Source organism: Tinamus guttatus, unplaced genomic scaffold (assembly GCF_059628265.1).
Source record: "Tinamus guttatus ecotype Peru unplaced genomic scaffold, ASM5962826v1 Tinamus_guttatus_pri_ptg000172l, whole genome shotgun sequence".
In the NCBI taxonomy this organism is placed as follows: domain Eukaryota; kingdom Metazoa; phylum Chordata; class Aves; order Tinamiformes; family Tinamidae; genus Tinamus; species Tinamus guttatus.
The window spans coordinates 3,748,893-3,768,206 of record NW_028288706.1 but is presented as its reverse complement, the minus strand read 5'-3'; the positions used below and the strand labels follow the sequence as shown (position 1 = coordinate 3,768,206).

Sequence of the window (19,314 nt, the reverse complement as noted above, 5' to 3'; positions counted from 1 at the left end):
ACAGAGGAGAGAGAGAGAGAGAGAGAAAAAAAAAGGTTAATTGAATTCTTTTATTTAGCTGTTCATGTAATATATGCTCAAGGAGACAGTCAAAGGGACTGGAAATTAAAACCAAGTGAATGAAATCTCATTTTGTGCAAAAGTCAATATGGAATTGATTACCCTGGTGAAATGGAGATGGGAAGCTCAGGGACAGACCCAGGCATGTCTGTGGCCCGGGATTAAAGACCAGCGTGGCTTGGGCATGTCAGCCCTCATGCTCGGGGCGCTGGCCACCCCCTGGCCGGGCAGGGGAAGCTGTTTCTTGTGCAGGGCCACTTGTCCCTACCCGTTTCCTCCCCGCGCTTGCTGGCAGCGCTGAGGCAGTGCCGGTGCTGCCCGTGCCATGCGCCCCGTGCCTGGTGCGCTGGGCTCCCGCTGCTCCCCCTCACCTGCACGCAGGCATTTGACCCCCCCATCTCTATTAATGCCAGCTGGTGTCAACAACCCCGTGGGCATCGCAGCGTGGCAGAGTGGAACGGTTCCCTCCCAAGGACAGGGAGGGGTGAGCTCTTGGCAAGGCTTCTGCTTCCCCATCCTTGTAGGGAACAGCCAAAGTGCCTAGTATACCCCCTAGGCCACAACCAACCCTCTCCCCCGGGGCAGCTTTGATGGGGGCCCTGTGCTGTCGCCCCGCTGCTCACGGCGCTGTCTGGGCTTGACAGAAAGGCAGCAAGAGCGACACGCCGGTCACGGCGGTGAGCGCCGAGTTCAACGGCGCGCTCCTGGGAGAGTCCCCCAAGGTGGAGGTCTCGCCGGATGGCACTGCGGAGTACAACTTCACAGCCAGCTTCGAGTACTGCCCCGAGGGGCCCAACTCCCTGGACAGCATCGCGCAGAGTCCTGTGCTCCGTAAGTGCCTGACGCTGGCTCTGCTTCCTCCTCCTCTTCCTCCTCGTGCTCCCAGCGGCTCCGCTCTGCCGCAGGAGTCGCACGTTCAAGAGTAGCACGGGGGCCTCCACACCCCTGTTCTCATCCCTGCTGGCCACCAGCGTCTCCTTTCATGCTGGCTCCTGAGCTTTGCTCGCCCTGCCAGCCGTGGGGGATGAAGTAAGAGGGTTTGCCAGTGTTGACACAGACCCTCTGCAGCCCCCGTCTCATCTCGTTGCTCTTAACCACTGACCCAACACTCACCGAGCAGTTCTGCCAGCTCCCGTCTATTTTTCTCCACAGTGACAGTGATGGAAGTGTTGCCAAAGGAGAAGAGGCAGAGGGAGGAGAGGACAGTGCCTCTTGGCCAAGCTGTGGTGGACCTTCTACCTCTGCTGCAAGGTACAGTGTAGACTTCCAGAAGTCTCCATGGTCGCTCGCTGCTCTGGATCCTTCCATACTGATACCTTGCTGTACTTTACCTTCTGTTGACAAATGGGCTTCTTACTGTCTGCAAAAAGTTGGCCCTTTGGGGAAAGAGGATGACACTAGCAACTCAACTTCAGGAGCTAGGCCCTGATTTCTTGACAAGGGGTCTCGTTTTATGCTGTTCGCGTTCTTCTTTCTTCCCAGGACAGTGTTCATTTAAGGTCTCGGCTCCTTTGTATGCGGTGCCTACCTCTCCATTAGAGAGCGTTTCCCCAGAGGCCAAGGTATGTGGAATTTGGAAGTGTTCCTTCTCTCATTCATCTCCAGGCCGCTCTTTAATGGGAAGGCGAGTGTGACTCAGCCACCTAGCACATCGTGTATATGTTGTGGCCCTATATATTAAAAGCTTGGGGCCTTTCCGACTCCCATTGACGTCTGTCCCAGGTTGCTTATGATAGCTGAGGTAGAGTTAGGAAATGCTAATGTGTGCAGCTCCCAAACTGCCCTGGAAAAAAACACTCAAGAGCCAAAGTATAGTGCTGAAAAATCAGTAAAAGGCAAAGGCAGGATTGCCTGCCCACCTTCATTAGTCTTCCCTTCTGTGGATGAAATGTCTCAGAGTCTGTTATTACACATTTTTTACTGCTATTCCTGCAAGGTCCTCACTCATTCAGCAAGCTGAGAAATACTCGGTGAATAAAACAGTGAATGAAGTATGAGGCTGGGGAAATGTATCTAATTTTGCAGTGGCACCGCAGGTGGATTGGATTGTGGATATTGCGTTGACTTTTCGGCATTTAAGAGATGTTACCTGATAAGTAAGGGCAAGAGCCTGCCCATTAAGGAGGGAAGATAATAAATGCTGAACAGCTGTTTTTTTATTGCAAGTCATGCATCCCTCTAGGGTTGGGACAGTAATTAAAGCCTGTCCACAATGTGTGGCGAAAGGGCAGGGCGCAGGTGCCTGCAGCTCTGCATCGGGAGGAGTTCATCCCCACGCTCTCACCATGGCTCGTTTCATTAAACCCTGCTTGTCTGTATCCTGTGCCCTGAGCAGCTTCTGCTTTAAACAAGTAGCACAAGTCAGACATGACAGACGGATCATGAGATTTGTTTCCTGTGTTGGTCTGTCTTCTTTTCTATCTGAAGAGACGACTAAGATACTATTATGCATCCTGGCCTTGGTTTTCTGCTTACTTCTCCCTCAAGAGGAAGAGAATTATAATTGTCTGGCTAGTGCCTCTAGTTTATCCTTGTCTTGCAGTGTGGCCTTGAAGTGTCTGTGTGCATCCAAGAGCCCTTGCTTTCTGCAGCTCAGCTTTTAAATGGTAATCTCCTGAGTGTCACCTTGGAGGCAGCTTATTCTGTCCCCGAAGCGTTTGTTCCCACTGGACCCCTGCAAAACTACCTGGCTTGCCTGCAAATGCCAGCGGTTGGAGAGGTGAGAATTGGTCCAGGTGTGGTGAGTATCCCATATGCGCAGCCTGGAATGAGTGACCAGGTCCATAGGAGTGCACAGCTGTTCCTGTGCTGGTGCTACAGCAGTGTCTGCTGTGATTGCTCATGGTCTCTGTGGTGCAATGTGCTTCTCTGTGAAGGTCTGTGTGTCTTGTGTCAAGATTTGGCTTGAAATGAGCAGGATTTTTCCATGTGGCTGTTACTTTTTTTCTCTTCACCTCTCTGTGTGCATGTGGTGGGGGGTTCTTTCCAAGCCAGGCCCCAGCACTGCTGCTTTGCTTTGTTGGAGCCAGCTCAGAGCAGCTGGCATTTGCTCCTGCTGAGAATGAAAGTCCTTTCACTCTTATGCCCCTCTAGAAAGAAATCCTCTTGATCTTCAAAAATGGAATCCCGAAGCTTGGTGGCGAAAAAGAGCCATTACCTCGGCCCAAAAAATGGCCACTTGGCAACATCATGGCCTCTGGTGCTCTCAACATACCCAACTCCTTCATTGTCGGTGGCCCTTATGAGGAAGAGGATGGAGAGCTCAACAGAAGAGAGGTGAGAAAGGACTAATAGTGTCATAGTTGGCTCTTAATGCTAATGTAGCAGCTGCCCTGTAGCACCACGGTCCATTGCTCTGCTGGGATGTCATTTGCATGGTGAGTTGGATGCCTCTCCGTCTGCCCCAGGCTCTCTTCCAGGGAGAATCTGTGGCGGGTGAGGAGGAAAACTTTGGAGTTTGCTCTCCTGGCTCTGCCACGTGCTGTTTCTCACAGGACAGAGAGTTCAGGGTCCAGTCAGAAAGCATGAAGAAGAGAATCGTATGGGACACAGAAAGACGCTGCTACTTGGATCCTGCTGCAGTACTTGTGTAAGAGAGCTGAAAACCTCCCTTCCAACACTGAGCAGTGGGGAAAAGCCACCCTAGAATTCACTTAGTCTAGTGACTTGTCTTAATGGTGACATGCTGATGTTCTCAGACCTCTTACATGGTCAAACCGTGGCTCTGTCTTGTCTCCGAGTATCTGCTTGCTGCAGGTATTTACCTGAGCAAAAAAAGCAGCTAACTGCCTCTCGTTGCTGGCAGCAGCTCCCTCTGCCACACTGGGAAATGATGCTCTTTGTGACTAATCTTGTTCCTACTCACCCCTCTTCAGGACTGTAATATACAGGTTTGAAGGATGGGGCAGCAGGGATATTGTCAGCAGACGTGGAGTAGGGTGGCCCAAACAGCTCTCCTCCTAACTCCCACTTGAGTTTTGCTAAATGGCCAATATATTAAAACCCTCTCACTCTATCATTTGTTTTTGATTTTTCTTTTTTTTTAATTGGACAAGCATTACCTATTATGGCTCCAGATAGTCTTGAGTCTGGGATAAATACCCCATTTCTCTTCGAAGCCTGCCATGTTCCTGGCCTCCGCCGCATCCTGTGGCCATGACTTTCACAGCCAAATTACTTCTTATGTGTGGAAATATTCCCTTCTATCTGTTTTGAATTTTTTTTTCCTTAACACTTTTGTCAGCCTGCCTGCCAGTTTCAGAGTTATTAGGCACATTGAATGGGAGCTCAGGGTCTCCTTCCTCTGTGTAATTCAGGATTTATACCAATGTTAATCATGTTCCATTATATTTGCTTCATTTCTGAAGTAACCAGACGAGGGAGAAAATCCAGTGGTGTTGCCCTCACCATTGTTTTATAGCTGTTAGTGCCATAAATTCACACAGCACTAGATGGAGGGGAAAATGTGCCAGACAGGAGCCCTGCTGCAAAGTGCAGATGCTTGGATGCCCAAGGGTACTCACGTTCTCACATGGCAGAGGGTGAGAGCCAGCACTGGGCTGCACAGAGCAGAACCAAGGGCAGTGTGGCTAGTGAGGGAGAGCTCTCTTGCTTGGTTTGTGCCGCTCCTCAGTGCCCTCTCCTGTGTTCAGCCTGCAGAAGCGCATCGCAGAGTGCCGCTACTGGCCCGTGGAGGTCTGCAGGGTGCCTTTGGTCCCTCCCAGTAAAGGGAAGAACAGCAAAGTTGACAAGGTAAAAGTGAGGAGTGATACATTGTTCTGGCTACTGGGGAAGTATTGTATTATGATGCATTCCTTTAATGTCTATATATACCTCAGCCAGCTTTGAGCTGGCCAAAGGGAGTCAGAGGGCTAGTGGCTTCATTGAGTAATCAGCTTTATAGCGCTGTTAAATAAACAAAGAAAATATTTTTTCTTACAGCATGCCAATCTCTTGATAATGGTCTGAAGTAGCTTGGTGAAAGGGGCCAGGGAGGAGGTGCTTTTGGAGAGCTGGATTAGTTTGCTGAGCTTATCTAAAGGGGATTTCAAGTATCTTGAAGAAATTCATGCCCTCTTACTCTGGATGCAAATACGTTATGCTCTTCCACTTAAACTGGGGTGCTTCGACTAAGAAGTAGCTCCTTAGCTAATGGTTCTGTTCCTTGTGGTTGACCATGGTCCTAGTCTATTCCAGTGCAACATCACCCTGATTAGTGTAAATCACGTTCAGCCCTCAGCGGTGCCCAGATTTTGCAGTATATGTGTCCATAGTTCCTCCTCACTTACCCTCAGCAGCCCAGTGCTGGCCCAGAGTCTCAGACCTCATTAGGTACCTGATTTCTCACAGACCTGAAATGCTCACAATTCCAGGAGGGTTGTTTGGATTTCTTACCTAGAAGTCAATAAATTAGCAGGTATATCTTGAAAGGACCATCCTGGGCTGTGGCACACTGTAGTGTGGGCCCTGCAGAGATGGGAGTAAAATTTGGATTCTGCATATAGAATGACTCTGTTTTTTTTTCTTCCAGGCTGTCTCGGCTCTGTGCCAGTGACACAGAGCCACTGGCTCATCAGTTTGGTGTGTGGCCTTTACTTAATGGGATCAGTGACCTTGTTTGCTTCAAGAGAGTAGCAGTCAGTTCAGTAACTCTGTCCCTTGCTCTGCGTTTCCAGGGAGATGACGATGGACAGATTTTCTTCCATGGTGTGGCATATATCAACATGGTGCCTTTGCTCTACCCCGGTGTGAAGCGGATACGAGGGGCTTTTCGTGTCTTTGCCTATAAAGACAGCGAGGTGTTTGAGAAGGTGAGTGCAGGCCAGGCTCCGTGCCACCTCTGCTGCCTGGAGTTGGGCACAGTTGGTCTGTGCCCCACTCAGCAGCTGCCTCTGAGACTTCTCTGCCCTTCTCCTGATGGAGAAGACAAAATAACGCAAGCTTTTAGGCTCAAGCTTCTCGAAGGCAGGGTGTTTCCAAGTAGAAGCTGTGAGAGAGCAGGTTTGGGGGCTGAGGGGGAGCTCTGAGTCTGGCTTCACTCTTTTCCCTGGCAGCAGCTGAGCAGTGAGAGTGGTAAGAACGCTCCTCGCTCCCCAGTTGCGAACATGGGCAAATGAGCTGTGCTGCTGAGAAGAACAAACAGCGTACACTGTCTCCAAAATGATAGCGTTACCCCAGGCAACGACCAAAAAAGCTGTCACTGGAGCTCTTTCAGCTGGAGCTCATGGAGGTTTATTTGTCTTTTTGTTGCTCCCCCCATGTTACTAAAAGTGAGAGTTACGTCTCTGTTTTCCCACAGTACTCCCAGAGCAGATCTGAGCTAGTTTCAGGAGGGCAGATACACGGGCTGGTTTCACTGCCCACTTCACCCTCGGGGCTGCGTCTAGTCTGCAGAAGTTGGGTGAATTGCAGCCCTTCTCCTTGCACCCATGTCACTGCTGGGTGCCGGCTGGTGAAAGGCAGGGCACCTAGCTGTACTCTGGTGTCTGCTTCACAACATCCCATCTGCAAACAACAGCCAGTTGGCTGCACGGTACTGCTTGTCCTCTCGCATTTGTCACGGGGTGTATTCACACGTTCTCGTCTCCTGCGTTTCTGGAGGCTTTGAGCTGCTCCTTGGTCTGGACAGCACCTGGTACAAGTGCTCCATTCTCTCACCAGGGTTCCCTCAGCTCCTACCAGCCCAGCTCTTACTGCACTAACAGCTGGGAGGCAGCAGCCTGTCTTGGTGGTCAAGCAGTGTGTAAACACAACTTCCAAAAAGCCAGTTCCACGTGATTCCCTGATGTGCGTCAGGGAAACTGTTCCACAAGGGAAGGTGAGCCAAGGTTCACTGTAGGGCAGCGACTTCACCAACGAGGAGCAGTCAGGTTGATTTAACAGTCGAGATCACTGGGCAAGTTCATGGGGATGAGGCAGGTGCAAGATGAAGCCAGGAAATCAAGCCAATGGATTAGGACCAGGGCAGTACATAGCACTAGCATATCTGCCACAAAGCTCAGGCAAGAATTGAGGGCAAGCACCTTGATTTGAATGCAGTTCTCAAAAGAAAACAGGGAAGCCCCTACGGAGGCTTTCTCATGCAGCTCTCTTCATAGCAGTCTAATATGAGGTTGCACAGCTGCATGTATCGGAGGTGGCACTGAGCACAGGCAGCTAAACCCTTAGGAAGGAAGGAAGAGGCTGCAGAGCTTAGCACCTATAGAATCTGTCAATGTGCTTTGCAATGGGAGAGGTTAAAGCAAAAGGTTGGGGAAGCCCAGTTTGTCCCTTGATTCTCTGATTTTCTTTTTCTTTTTTTTCCCCAGACTAAAAGTCAGGTCAGTGTTTTCCGGGATCTGAAGCCTCAGATCAGTCTAATCAAGGAAGGACAATGGACCCCAGGACTCAGTCCCCCCCTTTCCAGAGCTATTTCCAGTAAGATACAGAGGGAGGATAAAGAAAAAATCATCAAAGATAGGGAAGCCATCAGGAAGGTAAGGTCCAGAGAGGCACAGCCCATTTGCTGACTTCAGAAACAGCGGGGGGGAAATGCAAAAAGCAGGGGGCACAGGGCATCGACACTGCATTTGGAGAAGACTGCTCTGCAGTTGGTGAGGAGACCTCAGTGCGTGATGGAAGTTGTGGCAGCCAGGCTGGACAGTCTCTCCCACCCTCTGGGAATAAGAAAGGAGGCTGTGTGCTTCTTGCTGGAGCAGTCCAGCTTCAGATAGCAGTGGCAGCTCCTTCTCAGAGCTGCACTCCAGAGCCACTGCTGTCTAGGGGAGACACATTCCAGACCCAGGGAAAACCCCAAGAGCTATAGAGCTGTAGGGGATAGAACCACTGGGGCTCAGGGTCAGTCTTTGCAGCTCAGCTGCTTTGCAAAGTGGAGATCCATGATATGGAATGAGGCTTACAGACCTGTTTTCTGGAGGTCAGTGTCTCAAGATAATTCTCGATTAACTGTACCCTGCCTCAGCCAGCAAAGAGATTCATCATCTTGAAATTGCAGCACGTGCTGCCTGAACAAACATACAGCATGGAGCACGGCTCTGCTGCTTCAGACCCACGACTTGCTAATGTGTTACACTGCAAGCAGTCAGCAGTTATACAACTACTGGGTTTAAAGACGTGTAACTCCACCCCAGATCACATCTTGTGTTTCTGAAGGCATGAGGTACATTGTATGGGAACAACTGACATCTCTTTTTCTTTAATAGATGTCCGGCGTAGTAAAAACCCAGTCATCAGATGTTCCGGTAGAAGCTGAAAATGTCATATATCTCAACCACAATGGACAGGTATCTCTAAGATATGGAAAGAACCATCACTGTGCGAGTGTCTCATCTTTCACATAACTAACCTCTGTGCCAGTGAGCTGGACAAGGGACATCTTACACAGATGCTATCCTGGAGTTCCTCCAGTGACATCTGGCAGGAGCATTGGGCTAGAAGGTCTCTAATGAATAATCAGGCACTCATTTAGAAGAATTCCTTCCTATTTCAGATTCTTCCTAAAATCATCTAAGATGCTTATGCATCCTTCAAGGAGATTAACTGTATGGCCTCTGATGTTTTCCTCGACTGATTTCTTGAACTGTATTTTGCTACTGTAAATCACTTTGAGGGCAGGTTACAAAACAAGCTGTATACAGTTTCAAAGGGATTTGCTGAAGATCTGTAGCTTAATGCTCAGTCTTTTGTCATGCCATTAATGGCTCTAGATGGCAAGATTTTGAGAGAGCAATCTCAAATTTATCTTCACAGCAATATTTTGAAGCAGGAACATTCCTGGTGATGGAGATAAAGCTGGAGAAGGCCTTGGTACCAAAACGATTGCCAGAGGAGCTCACCAGACGGTGCGTAAAGACAGGCTGCAGCTCTGGGGCTGACACTCAGGGCTCCACAGGAGACAAACATGATTGTACAGTGATCCATCTGCTTGGAGACCAACTGAGGACCTGATCTAAAGTCCACTGTCTGCCAAGACGTTATGATGAGCTGCAAGGATTGACTGTAGGCACCCTGGGCTTGAGCTCATTCTTGGTCTGAAACTTCACGATTTTTCCCCTTATTTGTCCCTGCGAGGTATCTCAGGAATATGGTGAGGAGCCCTTGCACCGCAGGCTGTCTGTGCCCAAGACAAGTGACCGTCGCTGGCAGCGTCTTACACCAGTTTCCTCTTTCCTCTCACTGACAGGGTCAAGGAGATGATTCCTCCTCGCCCTCCGCTGCCTCGCCGGACTGCAGGAGCCGAGAAGGTACGTGCCTTGTCACCACGCTGCCACTCACCACTGCCATCTTGCTGTGCCTCATCCCTCTCGCACAGGAGAGCTTCATTTTCAGTCTGATCTCCCCAATGATGCACAGATGGGATTTGTAGAGGAGTCACACAGGCAAGAACCCTTCTGGATATGTTATCTTCACAATATCATGCCTTGGAAAACCATTCATGGGTTGTGTTACCCCTGTTCACAGCCCATACAAGAAGGAGAGATCTAGGAGAGGCAGAGAAGAGAGGAATAGTATGGGAGTGTTTGGAGTTGGATGTTGGAGAAAGAGGCTGACAGAGCTTTGTATTTACCCCTGGACAGTCCCAGTCATTTTCGTCTCAAGACACATGCTTCTCCAGACCCAGATGAACAGGAGCAGAGTCAATCCTTGGCCTCCCTCAAGTAACTGAGAATTCTTGAGGACTTTCGTGTGTGCAATATACTGACTCCAGAAAATGGCCTGAGAGCACTGGCTCATTTTTCTAGGCATGGAGCAGCTATCACAGGAGAATGTCCTAGGATAGCCCCAGCCAATGGTCATTTTAGAATAGCAGTAGAGGAAGAAACAGTACTTAAATAATTGACCCCAGAACTGCTGCAGAATTGATTTGTGCTGGACTGTCTGGGGTGTGGGGAGAGATACATTTTGATCATTTCTGTACATGGAAGCTTTTGTCACTGAGATTATGGAGGTTACAGAATCTGCTGAAGAGCACTGGCCCATGAGTTTAAAGGGCTCCCACCATACGAGATATATTTTACTTATGGCCAATTACGATGCTATAAAAGAGACGATGACTGAAATACTGCATTCTGACTGAAAAATGTAGCAGAAGCAAAGTCTAATTATAAAGGAGCTCTCTTGTATTTACATGTAGATATTTTCATAGCCCTCAGGCATGGAAAGAAAAGAATATGTGACAGACTAATTGAGACTGAGTCAGGTGGAGTTTATGTAAGGTGTAGGCTCTGGCAAATAAAATACATTTCAAGATTGATGGCACAAGTAACTTGTGATGTTTTCTTACTTTATTTTTACTGTGGATTCCGATGTTCTAGGCTGTAGAAGATTATCACAACCAGATCGCAAACATTGCTGTTGCCATCCTGAGCGAATACCATGAGCTATTCGGGAAGCAGCTGCCTGACCAAGGAGCCATAAATCAGCAAACCCTGGAGGAACAGAAGTGTCAACTCAACTTTGAGCTCAATAGCTCAGGAAAATATTTTGCCTATAAGGAACAGCTGAAGGCAAGGGTTCCGTGTATTGATTTATTTCCCTACCTGCTCCTGTCCTGGCAGTTTCTCAGTGAGGAACTGCTGCTCTGTGGTGGTACAAGTGCCAGGTTATTCCCAAATCCCTGTTGCCTATCCAGAGCTGTTGTAGTTGGGAGAGGTAGGACTGAGAGGCAGGAAGGGAATTCACCTCTGTTTGCTTTTCTTCCTTCCACTGGTCCTGGACTGAATTTCTTCCTTAGAGCTAAACTGGAGCTTCAGGCTGAATCCGTTTTATTCTGGCTCTGTGTTACTGTGATTGCAGAGCTGCTGGGGGAGGCAGGGAAGACCTGCCTTGCCCAACAGCTGTGTGTCTGCAGTATGCGGTGGTGAAGATCGTGAGGGAGAAGTACCTGAAAACAACAGCGTTTGAGTCTATGGAGCAGTTCCAGGCGTTTCTCAGTGAACTCTATGTCTATCTTGTGGATCAGATGCACGTTGCCTTGAACCAGGTAGGCAGAAATCGTGACGGGTGGGATGGGTGACCTGGGGCATCATGGCTTCGTTGTGGAGCCAGGGCTTGCCCCTCCTTCAGACGAAGACAGCAAGACTTTTGCTTTCAAGATAGAAGCAGGGTCATGCTTCCCTCTGCTGCACTTGCCTGAGCCGCTCCCAGAGGCCCATAGTTAAGCAGCAGGGTTTGGTGAATCTGTATCCTATTGCTATATAACCTGGATGCTAGATACATGTGCTGTGCCTCTAGTGAAAGCTGCTGTAGCTGACTGCCACAGTAGGAGTGTCTGGGCCTGTGCTATCCAGCACAATCACACAGGTAGAGGACAGACCTCCCAGCGTGAATTGTGGTCACCAGTAAGTGACACCAGGAAGGAAGTTTGAAATGTTTTTGATATAGAGATGCTTGTACTCGTCACAGGCACTCCTGCAGATAACAGGTATGCCCCTTCCTTGTGTGACAGGGATAGCTGGGAATGACACATGTTCACCAAACTGCAAGACCGTCCCGACACAGGCAGCAGCTGGGACAGCTTGACTTTCCAACCTCCCCAGGCTGGGCACACCAGAGCATTCTCTGCACAGTGCAGGATCAGGACTGCTGCTGTAGTGTTAGCACATTAACCTTCCTCACCCTCCCCAGCACTAGCTCACTCTCTCACCCCTTTCCAGGTACTCTCCGAGGAAGCTGCTGAGCCTGCCCCTCCATCCTGCGCAACCAATGAGCAACTCTGGCTATTTGCTCACGAAGCTGAAGTCAGCAAGGACTACAAGCTGGCATCTCTCTACCATCAGCAGGTGAAGCAGCCTCTGCTCTTTCCTGCCCTTCTCCCATGTGCCCAGGCTGGCAGCAAGCAGCCCACCACAGTGCCACGGGGCCCAGCTGCTGGCAGATCAGGGGCTCATGAGCCACCCGCATATGTTGTGTACAGAGGAGGGGTGAATGTGATAGGGATGCTCCTGCTCGGTTTGAGAGATTTTCTAGGCAAATGCTGCTCTCTGGAGGATTGAGAGAGAGAGAGAGAGAGAGAGAGGCTGGCCAGGTCACTGAGAACTTCAGCCTCAAAGCTAGGGGAAATGTGATGAGCTGATCCAGAAGGCATGCGGGGTGAGCACTGGGAACACTGGACCGTCTACCAAGAGGCTGCAGGGAGGTCAGCTGAAGCTGAAGGACTTCGAAGGAGGCTTAAAGTGAAGCATGATTCCAGTCAAGGGAAACCCTAGCATGTGATAGAGAAGGACTTCATTGTTTCTAAACACAGCTAGGATGGCCAGAGGAAAGCAATGGCTTTTCCAGAACTGCCTCATTGGTCTGTTATATGTGCTTACTGAGTGTGATTTTTGGGAGTCCCCACTCCAGCAATGATCTTTTGTGTTCAGAGAATAGCTCGGGACCAACACAACCTCCAGTCCTGGCTGGACTATGGCGCATTCTGCCTTCTGCTCGAGGAAACAATCAAAGCCCAGGAATGTTTCCGGGAGGCCCTTCGCCTGGACCCACATCACGTTCAGAGGTACTGGGTGCTCCTGATGTGTGAGAGTGCGGGATGTCCCCCCTGTCACTGGCTGGAACCAAGCTAACCTCTTGGACCCTGTCTCCAGCTTGTTGCTCTGTGGGATTGTAGCAGTCATGCTGCAGCATTATGAAGAGGCAGAGATTTTCTTTGAGGATGCCACCAGCTTGCAGCCATTCAATGTTGTAGTTTGGACTCTTTCAGGTACAAAAGCAAGCCAGTCTATGTGCCCCAGGCACTCTTGAATAGCTGAGCACTGCTCACTCTCCTGCTCCTCTTTCCCTTGATCTAATCTGAGGGGTAAGTGAATGATTTCTGCTCATGTTGCTCTTTCTTTCTCCCATAGGTCTGTTCTATGAGCTGCAAAATAATAATATTAGGGCAGAAATGGCTTTCCGTGAGGCTAACAAGCTAATGCAGGCACAGCTCACCATGGACAGGAGCATCCCTGGGGCTGCTGAGGGAGAAGGAAGGAAAAAGCGAATTTCTGTTGAGAGCGGGAGGCCTCCCAATCCATGTCCAGAAGAGCCCTTGCCAGGTAATCCCTAGCAAAGCCAGCAGGTAGCCTGGCAGTGGCAAGGAAGGGGCTGCCAGCGTGGCAGATGGTGAATAGTGGGACCTGGGTGGAGAAGTGTAAAGAAGGATGGGGACCAAGAGCTAGAAGAGCTTACTGTGAGCCTTAGGTATCAGAGGCAGAGGAAAGCAGCAAGTGTGCTGTTTTAAATGGTCAAGTGCTCTGAAAGCAGCACACAACGTCTCATCCTACCCAGAGAGGAAGCAGCCTTTGCTTCTACCTTTTGGGCCCAGCCCAGTGCCGCTCGTACCAGTGTGTGGGCAGCAGCCAGGGCAACCAGAAGAAACAAGCTTCCTTTCTGCAGCTCCGGAAGGGTAGAGCTGCTGTTGTGACAGTTGTACTTTGTGGTTTTTCATGTTTGGCTTTAATAAAAGCTGCTGCTTAGAGTTCCCAATATAGTTTAGAAAGCCCAGTCTGAACTACTTGAAATGGGCAAAACAGCAGCTCGACAGTGGCCCTGAAATGAAGGGATTTTTTGAGCTTATTTGAGCCCAGACTTACCTTGCACCGGGACTTTCTGTCCCAAGTCCTAAATATTTGGCCGGGCTATGGGAAATACCAGCTGATTTTATTTTTAACACTACCACCACTCAAAGCAAGTACCTCAGGCCTACAATGTTATATGCCTTTTTTGTACCATTGTATGTATAAGGAAAGAGATGTTGTCTTACAATAGTTCCTAGCTTCACACAGTCTCGTGTACAGAAACTTCATCCCCTCAACTTGTGTCCTGCAAAGTCTTATCACTCCAGTCCTGGAAACCTGATGGTTCTTTTCTATTTTATCTCTCTCCCCATTTCTGTGGGATTCTGCTCCAAACTGGCCAGTGGAAACTGGCCAGAGTATTCTTTGCACCTAATGTTCATTGTGCGGTTTCATTGCAGAGGAGGCTGAAGACAGCGCAGCCAGCAGGCTGCCAGAGGCCAGGGAGCCCTCCCTGACCTCCATCATGCCCGAGGAGGATGCAACTGCTCAGCAGAACAGGAGGTCTAAGAACAAGGAGGCAGCCCCAAAAGGTTAGGGTGTTGGGGACCTCGTAAAGAAAGGACAAGATCTCAGTGCTGGGAGAGGCCCTCTAGCAATGGTGGGCAGGGGGAGTAACTTGGGAGCGCAGAGCCGTGGCAGTCCTGATGCCAAGGCAAGACAGCAAGTATTGTTCTCTCTCCTTGTCTTGGGAATCTTCAGCAAAGGGGGTTTATCCTGATTTTTGGAGCGCTACACCTCATTGTGACCAGGCAGCTGGCCTGCCCTCCGGGCTGCCCTGTGCTCCTTCGGGAGCTGCGTGGCCGCGGTATCTGGTGTGGGGCTCCTGCTGCTCTGTCCCACTGGACTCCCAGCCAGGAGGGGACTCGCATGCATCTCCAACAGGCAGCCAGGGCTCACCTCTGCCTGCAGCTGTGCGGACTTCATCCCGCGGTTCCCTTCTGCCTTGTTTTGTTTTGACTTCTCCCCATGTGACACTTAGCTGCCTCCCTCTGCTGCCTCTCTTCTGAGATGCCATCTATAAAATTGTTCCCATTAATCTCCTCCGATCATTTGCTGTGTGCTCTGCCTCCTCTCCAACTCTGCTCCCCCATGGATGGCAAAGAGATGATGGGACTGGGTGAATCAGTCTCTACTGCACTGGGTTAATCAGGCATGGGCCTTGCTATATATAACAAGTTACAGTTATAAATTCCAATGTTTTCGTTCTCTGTCTGGCCTGGAAAATTTGCAATATGAGAATGTAGTTTCCTGTTGTGACTCCTACAAAAACTTAAGCTCTTCAGAAAGAAACAGTGAATTAATCTATATTTCAGCCTCCCCTGCCATCTCTTGAGTTTCTGTGATGCTGAAGGTCTGAGGGCCCCCAGGGTCTCCTTCCTGGCTCTGGTTTCAGAAACACAGTGACCAGTTGGAGACTGGCTGATGGTGACACCTTCTCTTGCAGCGCCACCCCCTGTTCCAGGGCTCAGACGACCTCCCTGCTCTATCTTCATGAAGACAGTGGACTTCCTGATGAAAGTCAATGCCATCCAGGTGAGTTCTAAATGGAGTGGAGGAGAGGGAGGAGGTTGGTTATTACAAAAGAGCTTCAAAGGGCCCTCTTTGGGGCTTAGAGAACAAGCTGTGCCCACAGCAGATGCCAAGCGCAAGAGGGAGCAAAAGCACCACTGGCAAGTAATACAAAACTGCAGCCAGGGAGATTATTCAGACCAAAATGCTCCCTGGGGACTCAGGCATCCCAGGCAGGTGAAGTTCTTGCTGTGCCTCAGCTCAGCACTGCTTGCTGTGGAGAGCAACCAAGCTGCATAAGGTCCCTGCAGATGTGCTCTTCTCTATACACTTGCAGATGAGATGCATTATTGTGATGCTTTCCATACACCAGTTCTCCTTTCTCATTTTAGACACTTGCATATGCCAGAGCAATTTTTAAGTCACAAGTGGGATGTCCCTTTCCCACACGGCGATCTCTGTGGGATTTCTCTGACTGCCACATTATGCTGCCTGCCTTGATTTTACATGGCAGGGAAAGCTGCTTAAAGCAAAACAGAAATAAAAGCAACAGGAGGTAAAGTTTCCAAAGGAGAAGAAAAAAATCTCCTGCCTGTTTCCTGCTCATGGAGGTCAAAGAGGTGCAAGGCAGTGCTCCTAAGTGTATGCTGCAGGTGTGTGCAGGGTGTGTGTGCACCTCCTGAGGGTGCCCGTGCTCTGCCTGCCCTCCCGACCCTGCCGCTGTGCTCTCCTCCTCAGTTTGTTCACATGGCGCTTGCCCACGAGCTGCTGAGCCTCCAGGGAGGCCCCAGTTGTGACTACTACCTGGTGCTGGCCCAGACATACCTGCTGAAGGAAGACTTCTCCAAAGCTGAAGAATGTCTCTGTGAGGCCGTTAGACTCGACTACACGGTAATGCTCTGTGGCTTAACATGGTGCAGTAAAAAGCAGGAGATCGGTCAAACACTGCAGCAAACTCTGCCTGTTTTGTTTCTGCAGCATGAACCTAGAGCCCATGCTTCATTTCCACTTGAGCAAACTCTCATGTTAGTCTGCAGCCCTTTTCCAGGGAAGGGTAAATGTAGCTGATTAAACACATTAGGATGTGGCCTGCAGCACTGCCCTCCTCATTACCTAGCTTAGTGTTTGCGTTTCCCCACGGAGATGCAGCATTTGAGTGCTCCTCTCTGTGCATTGGCTGCCTTTCTATTCCCTCTGTACATGTATTTCCTGATCCTCTTCCCCTATGTTGGTGAGTCAACTTTGCTTTTATGAGAAGCAGAGTTGCCATGTAGTACAAATGGAAGTAGCTTTCAAGACTGTCACGTTGAATGGGTTTCGCGGAGGGCTGTAAAACTGATGCTCTGATGCTATTTGCATAGTCACAACACTGAGGGAGCCTTGCACAGGAGAGGATACCATGCGGGGAAAGCCAGAGGTGGCCTCTGTCACTGATGTTGTGCAGACAGCCCTCCAAGATGGTTTTTATTCTGTATATAAAATGCACGCCTCTATAATCAAATATCTGTCAGCTCTTCGTTTTTGCTGATTACAGGTCCCTGCCCTTCCCGCAGATCTCTTGCCCTCTTGTTTCTCAGCCATGTCTCCTGGCTTTGTGTGCAGAATCCCAATGTGTGGGCTCAGAAGGGGCACCTGTGCTACCTGAAGGGAGACCTTGCGGAGGCAAAGCAGTGCTATGAGCGGACTGTCAGCTTTGTGGTGGATGCCGCCGAGATGCACTTCGTCTACCTGCGCCTGGGCTCCATCTACCTAGAAGAGAAAGAGGTGAGGAGCCAGCAGGAGTGGGAGAGATGGGACATTCGGGGAATGGCCGAGGAGAGGGCTGGCTGTGGCGCGATGCCTGCGCTGCCGGCAAACCCATGGCTCTCTCCGTGGCAGTACGGCAGGGCGAAGCAGACCTACCTGCTGGCCTGCAAGAACTCTGCGTCCTGCCTCACCTGGCTGGGAGTGGGAATTGCCTGCTATAGGGTAAGTGCAGATTGCCTGCTATAGGGTATGGTGTAAGATCCAAAGCGTTCAAGTAGTCTGCACTAACTGGCCTTGGGGGTCCTGGGGTTCAGGGCTTGCTTTCTGCATGACCCCCTTTATTAAAGAAAAGCTTAATCTGTGAATCCAAAGCTCCTTAAGGCCATCCTGTGCTGTGTGCTATCACAGTCCCTGTGCTGCTCACACGGATGTCAGAGGATTTTCACCCATGGCAGCTGCCCTGAGGGCAGCGCTCTGTCCCTTCCCCAATGTCTTTGCTGGGCCTGGCAGAGCAGGAGGCCATGGCAAGTGTGTAACCTGGGCCTGGGCTTTGTCCCCAGTGCCGCCTGCACATGACTGGCATGTCACCACAGAGGAATTGAGCAGAATGTCAGCAGAGAGGAATCTCAGTGTGTTCCCTGCCAAAGGAATCCAGAGCCCTGAAAGGTTCCAGACTCCAGACGAGGGGTGTCTGAAATGTAGCCTGAGCTGGATATATCCCCAGGGCTTGCAGGCAGGCAGGACACCAGCTACCCCTGCCTCCAGGGAGTTCCTGGAGCTTTGTGGGAAGAGGGATTGGGAATGGAGTGGTGTTTTAAATGGTGCTCTCACACGAGCAGGTGATGAGAGCTCCCCACTGAGCACCATGGTGGTACCCAGAGGTCGGGGTGAAGGAGTTGCTGCTGACTTGTGAGGTGGACTCTGCCCCAGGGGTTGGGAGTTAGTGGTAAAAAGCTTGAGAGCTGGACACAGGCGTTGAACACACTTTTCTCCACTCAAAATCCTTTCCCTCCATCCCTGTCACGGGCAGTCCAGAACAACTCAGTGCCAGGAATCCTGCTAGATGCTTTTATTGCATTGATTTCTTTGGGTGTCAAGTAGGTGCTTGATAAATTCTGAAAGATTTTCTGTCTGCAATTTGCCTCGTCTTCACACCTCTCCCTCTCTCAAGCTGGAAGAGATGGCAGAAGCAGAGGATGCTCTTGCGGAAGCAAACGCCCTGAATAACAAGAATGCTGAAGTGTGGGCATACCTAGCCCTTGTCTGCCTGCACGTGAGTAGCCAACCAGCCTTCAACCTGGAGCCTCGTACAGGGGCATGGCTTTTAGCTGCAATGGCTCATGAGTGTGAAAAACATCTTGTAGATCTCAGTGGTAAAAACAGACTCAGGACTGTGTTCCTTGGGGTGCAGGGGAAAACACTGCAGCACCCCGACGGCCCAAGCTGTTTGTCACCACCGAGTGAACGCTCCCCTGTCAGGCATCCTTCTTGTTGAGCTTTGTGGTAAAATGCTGCTTGGCTGAGCACCCCTTTCCTCTGCCTGTTTCCTCAGTGGCTGCTCTGGGGCTGTTTTGCAGGGAGGACGGCAGCTGGAGGCAGAGCAGTGCTACAAGTACACCCTGAAGGTCAGTATCCCTGCACGGCCAGGGGGACAGCGAGCAGGGCTGATGTGTCAGCGTGTGGGCAGCCCCGGTGGCAGCCAGCTCTGTGTCGCTTGGCACAGGCTTCCATGGGCCCCTGCAGTGCCAAGCCTTTGCCCTTCTAAGGTGCAAGTTTAATTGGAAAATAAGGTACTTGAATTCCAGCTGGCCTTGCTGCAGCTCCTGCACTTGCCTCACTCCCCGAGCTCATCCCTCTGTCTCAGGCCCAGGCTCGGAGCATGACTAAGGTCCCCGGGCGGGGGGCGCGGGCCGCGGGCAGCATCGCTCCCCGCGCGGCCCTGACGCCTCCGCCTCCTCCCGCAGCTCGGCCTGCGGCGCGGCGCGTTGCTGGGGGAGCTGCGCGCCCTGCAGAGCCGCCTGGGCTTCGGCGACCCGCAGCTCTGAGCCCGCCGCCACAGCCGCGTCCCGCCGGCCCCGGAGCGGCCGCCATCCCCGCTGAGCGCGCCCATAAACGCGCTGCGCTCCGCGCCTCCGTGTCCGCTGCGCCGCGCCGCCTCTGGGCGAGGGAAGGGGGCGGGATCATGCGGGAAGGGCGCGGGATCGGGAAGGGGGCGGGGTCACGGCGGGAAGGGGGCGGGGCGGGGCGGGCTCACGATAGGAAAGGGGAGGGCTCACGGCGGGAAGGGGGCGGGGTCACGGCGGGAAGAGGGAGGGCTCACGGCAGGGCGGGCTCACGGCGGGGCGGGAAGAGGGCGGGCTCACGGCGGGGGTACTCATGGCGGAGCGGACACACGGCGGGAAGGGGGCGGGCTCTTGGCGGGGCGGGCTCACGCTCACGGCCG

At 51.2% G+C, this 19,314-nt stretch overlaps 1 protein-coding gene across 1 annotated transcript; it reads left to right on the top strand.

Moving 5' to 3' along the window:
* Positions 1–719: 719 nt before the first annotated feature.
* On the top strand, positions 720–18,916 carry CFAP70 (cilia and flagella associated protein 70). The gene is made up of 26 exons (XM_088523233.1): positions 720–891; positions 1,213–1,311; positions 1,543–1,622; positions 2,603–2,779; positions 3,154–3,336; positions 3,555–3,649; positions 4,713–4,812; positions 5,736–5,870; positions 7,368–7,535; positions 8,262–8,342; positions 8,809–8,900; positions 9,242–9,302; positions 10,374–10,565; positions 10,910–11,041; positions 11,715–11,840; positions 12,423–12,556; positions 12,645–12,760; positions 12,903–13,094; positions 14,015–14,146; positions 15,061–15,149; positions 15,864–16,016; positions 16,728–16,889; positions 17,004–17,093; positions 18,043–18,144; positions 18,449–18,508; positions 18,836–18,916. The coding sequence occupies exons 2-26, from the start codon at positions 1,221–1,223 to the stop codon at positions 18,914–18,916; spliced, it is 3,024 nt and encodes a 1,007-aa protein (XP_088379359.1). The 5' UTR covers positions 720–891; positions 1,213–1,220.
* The last annotated feature ends 398 nt before the right edge of the window (positions 18,917–19,314 follow it).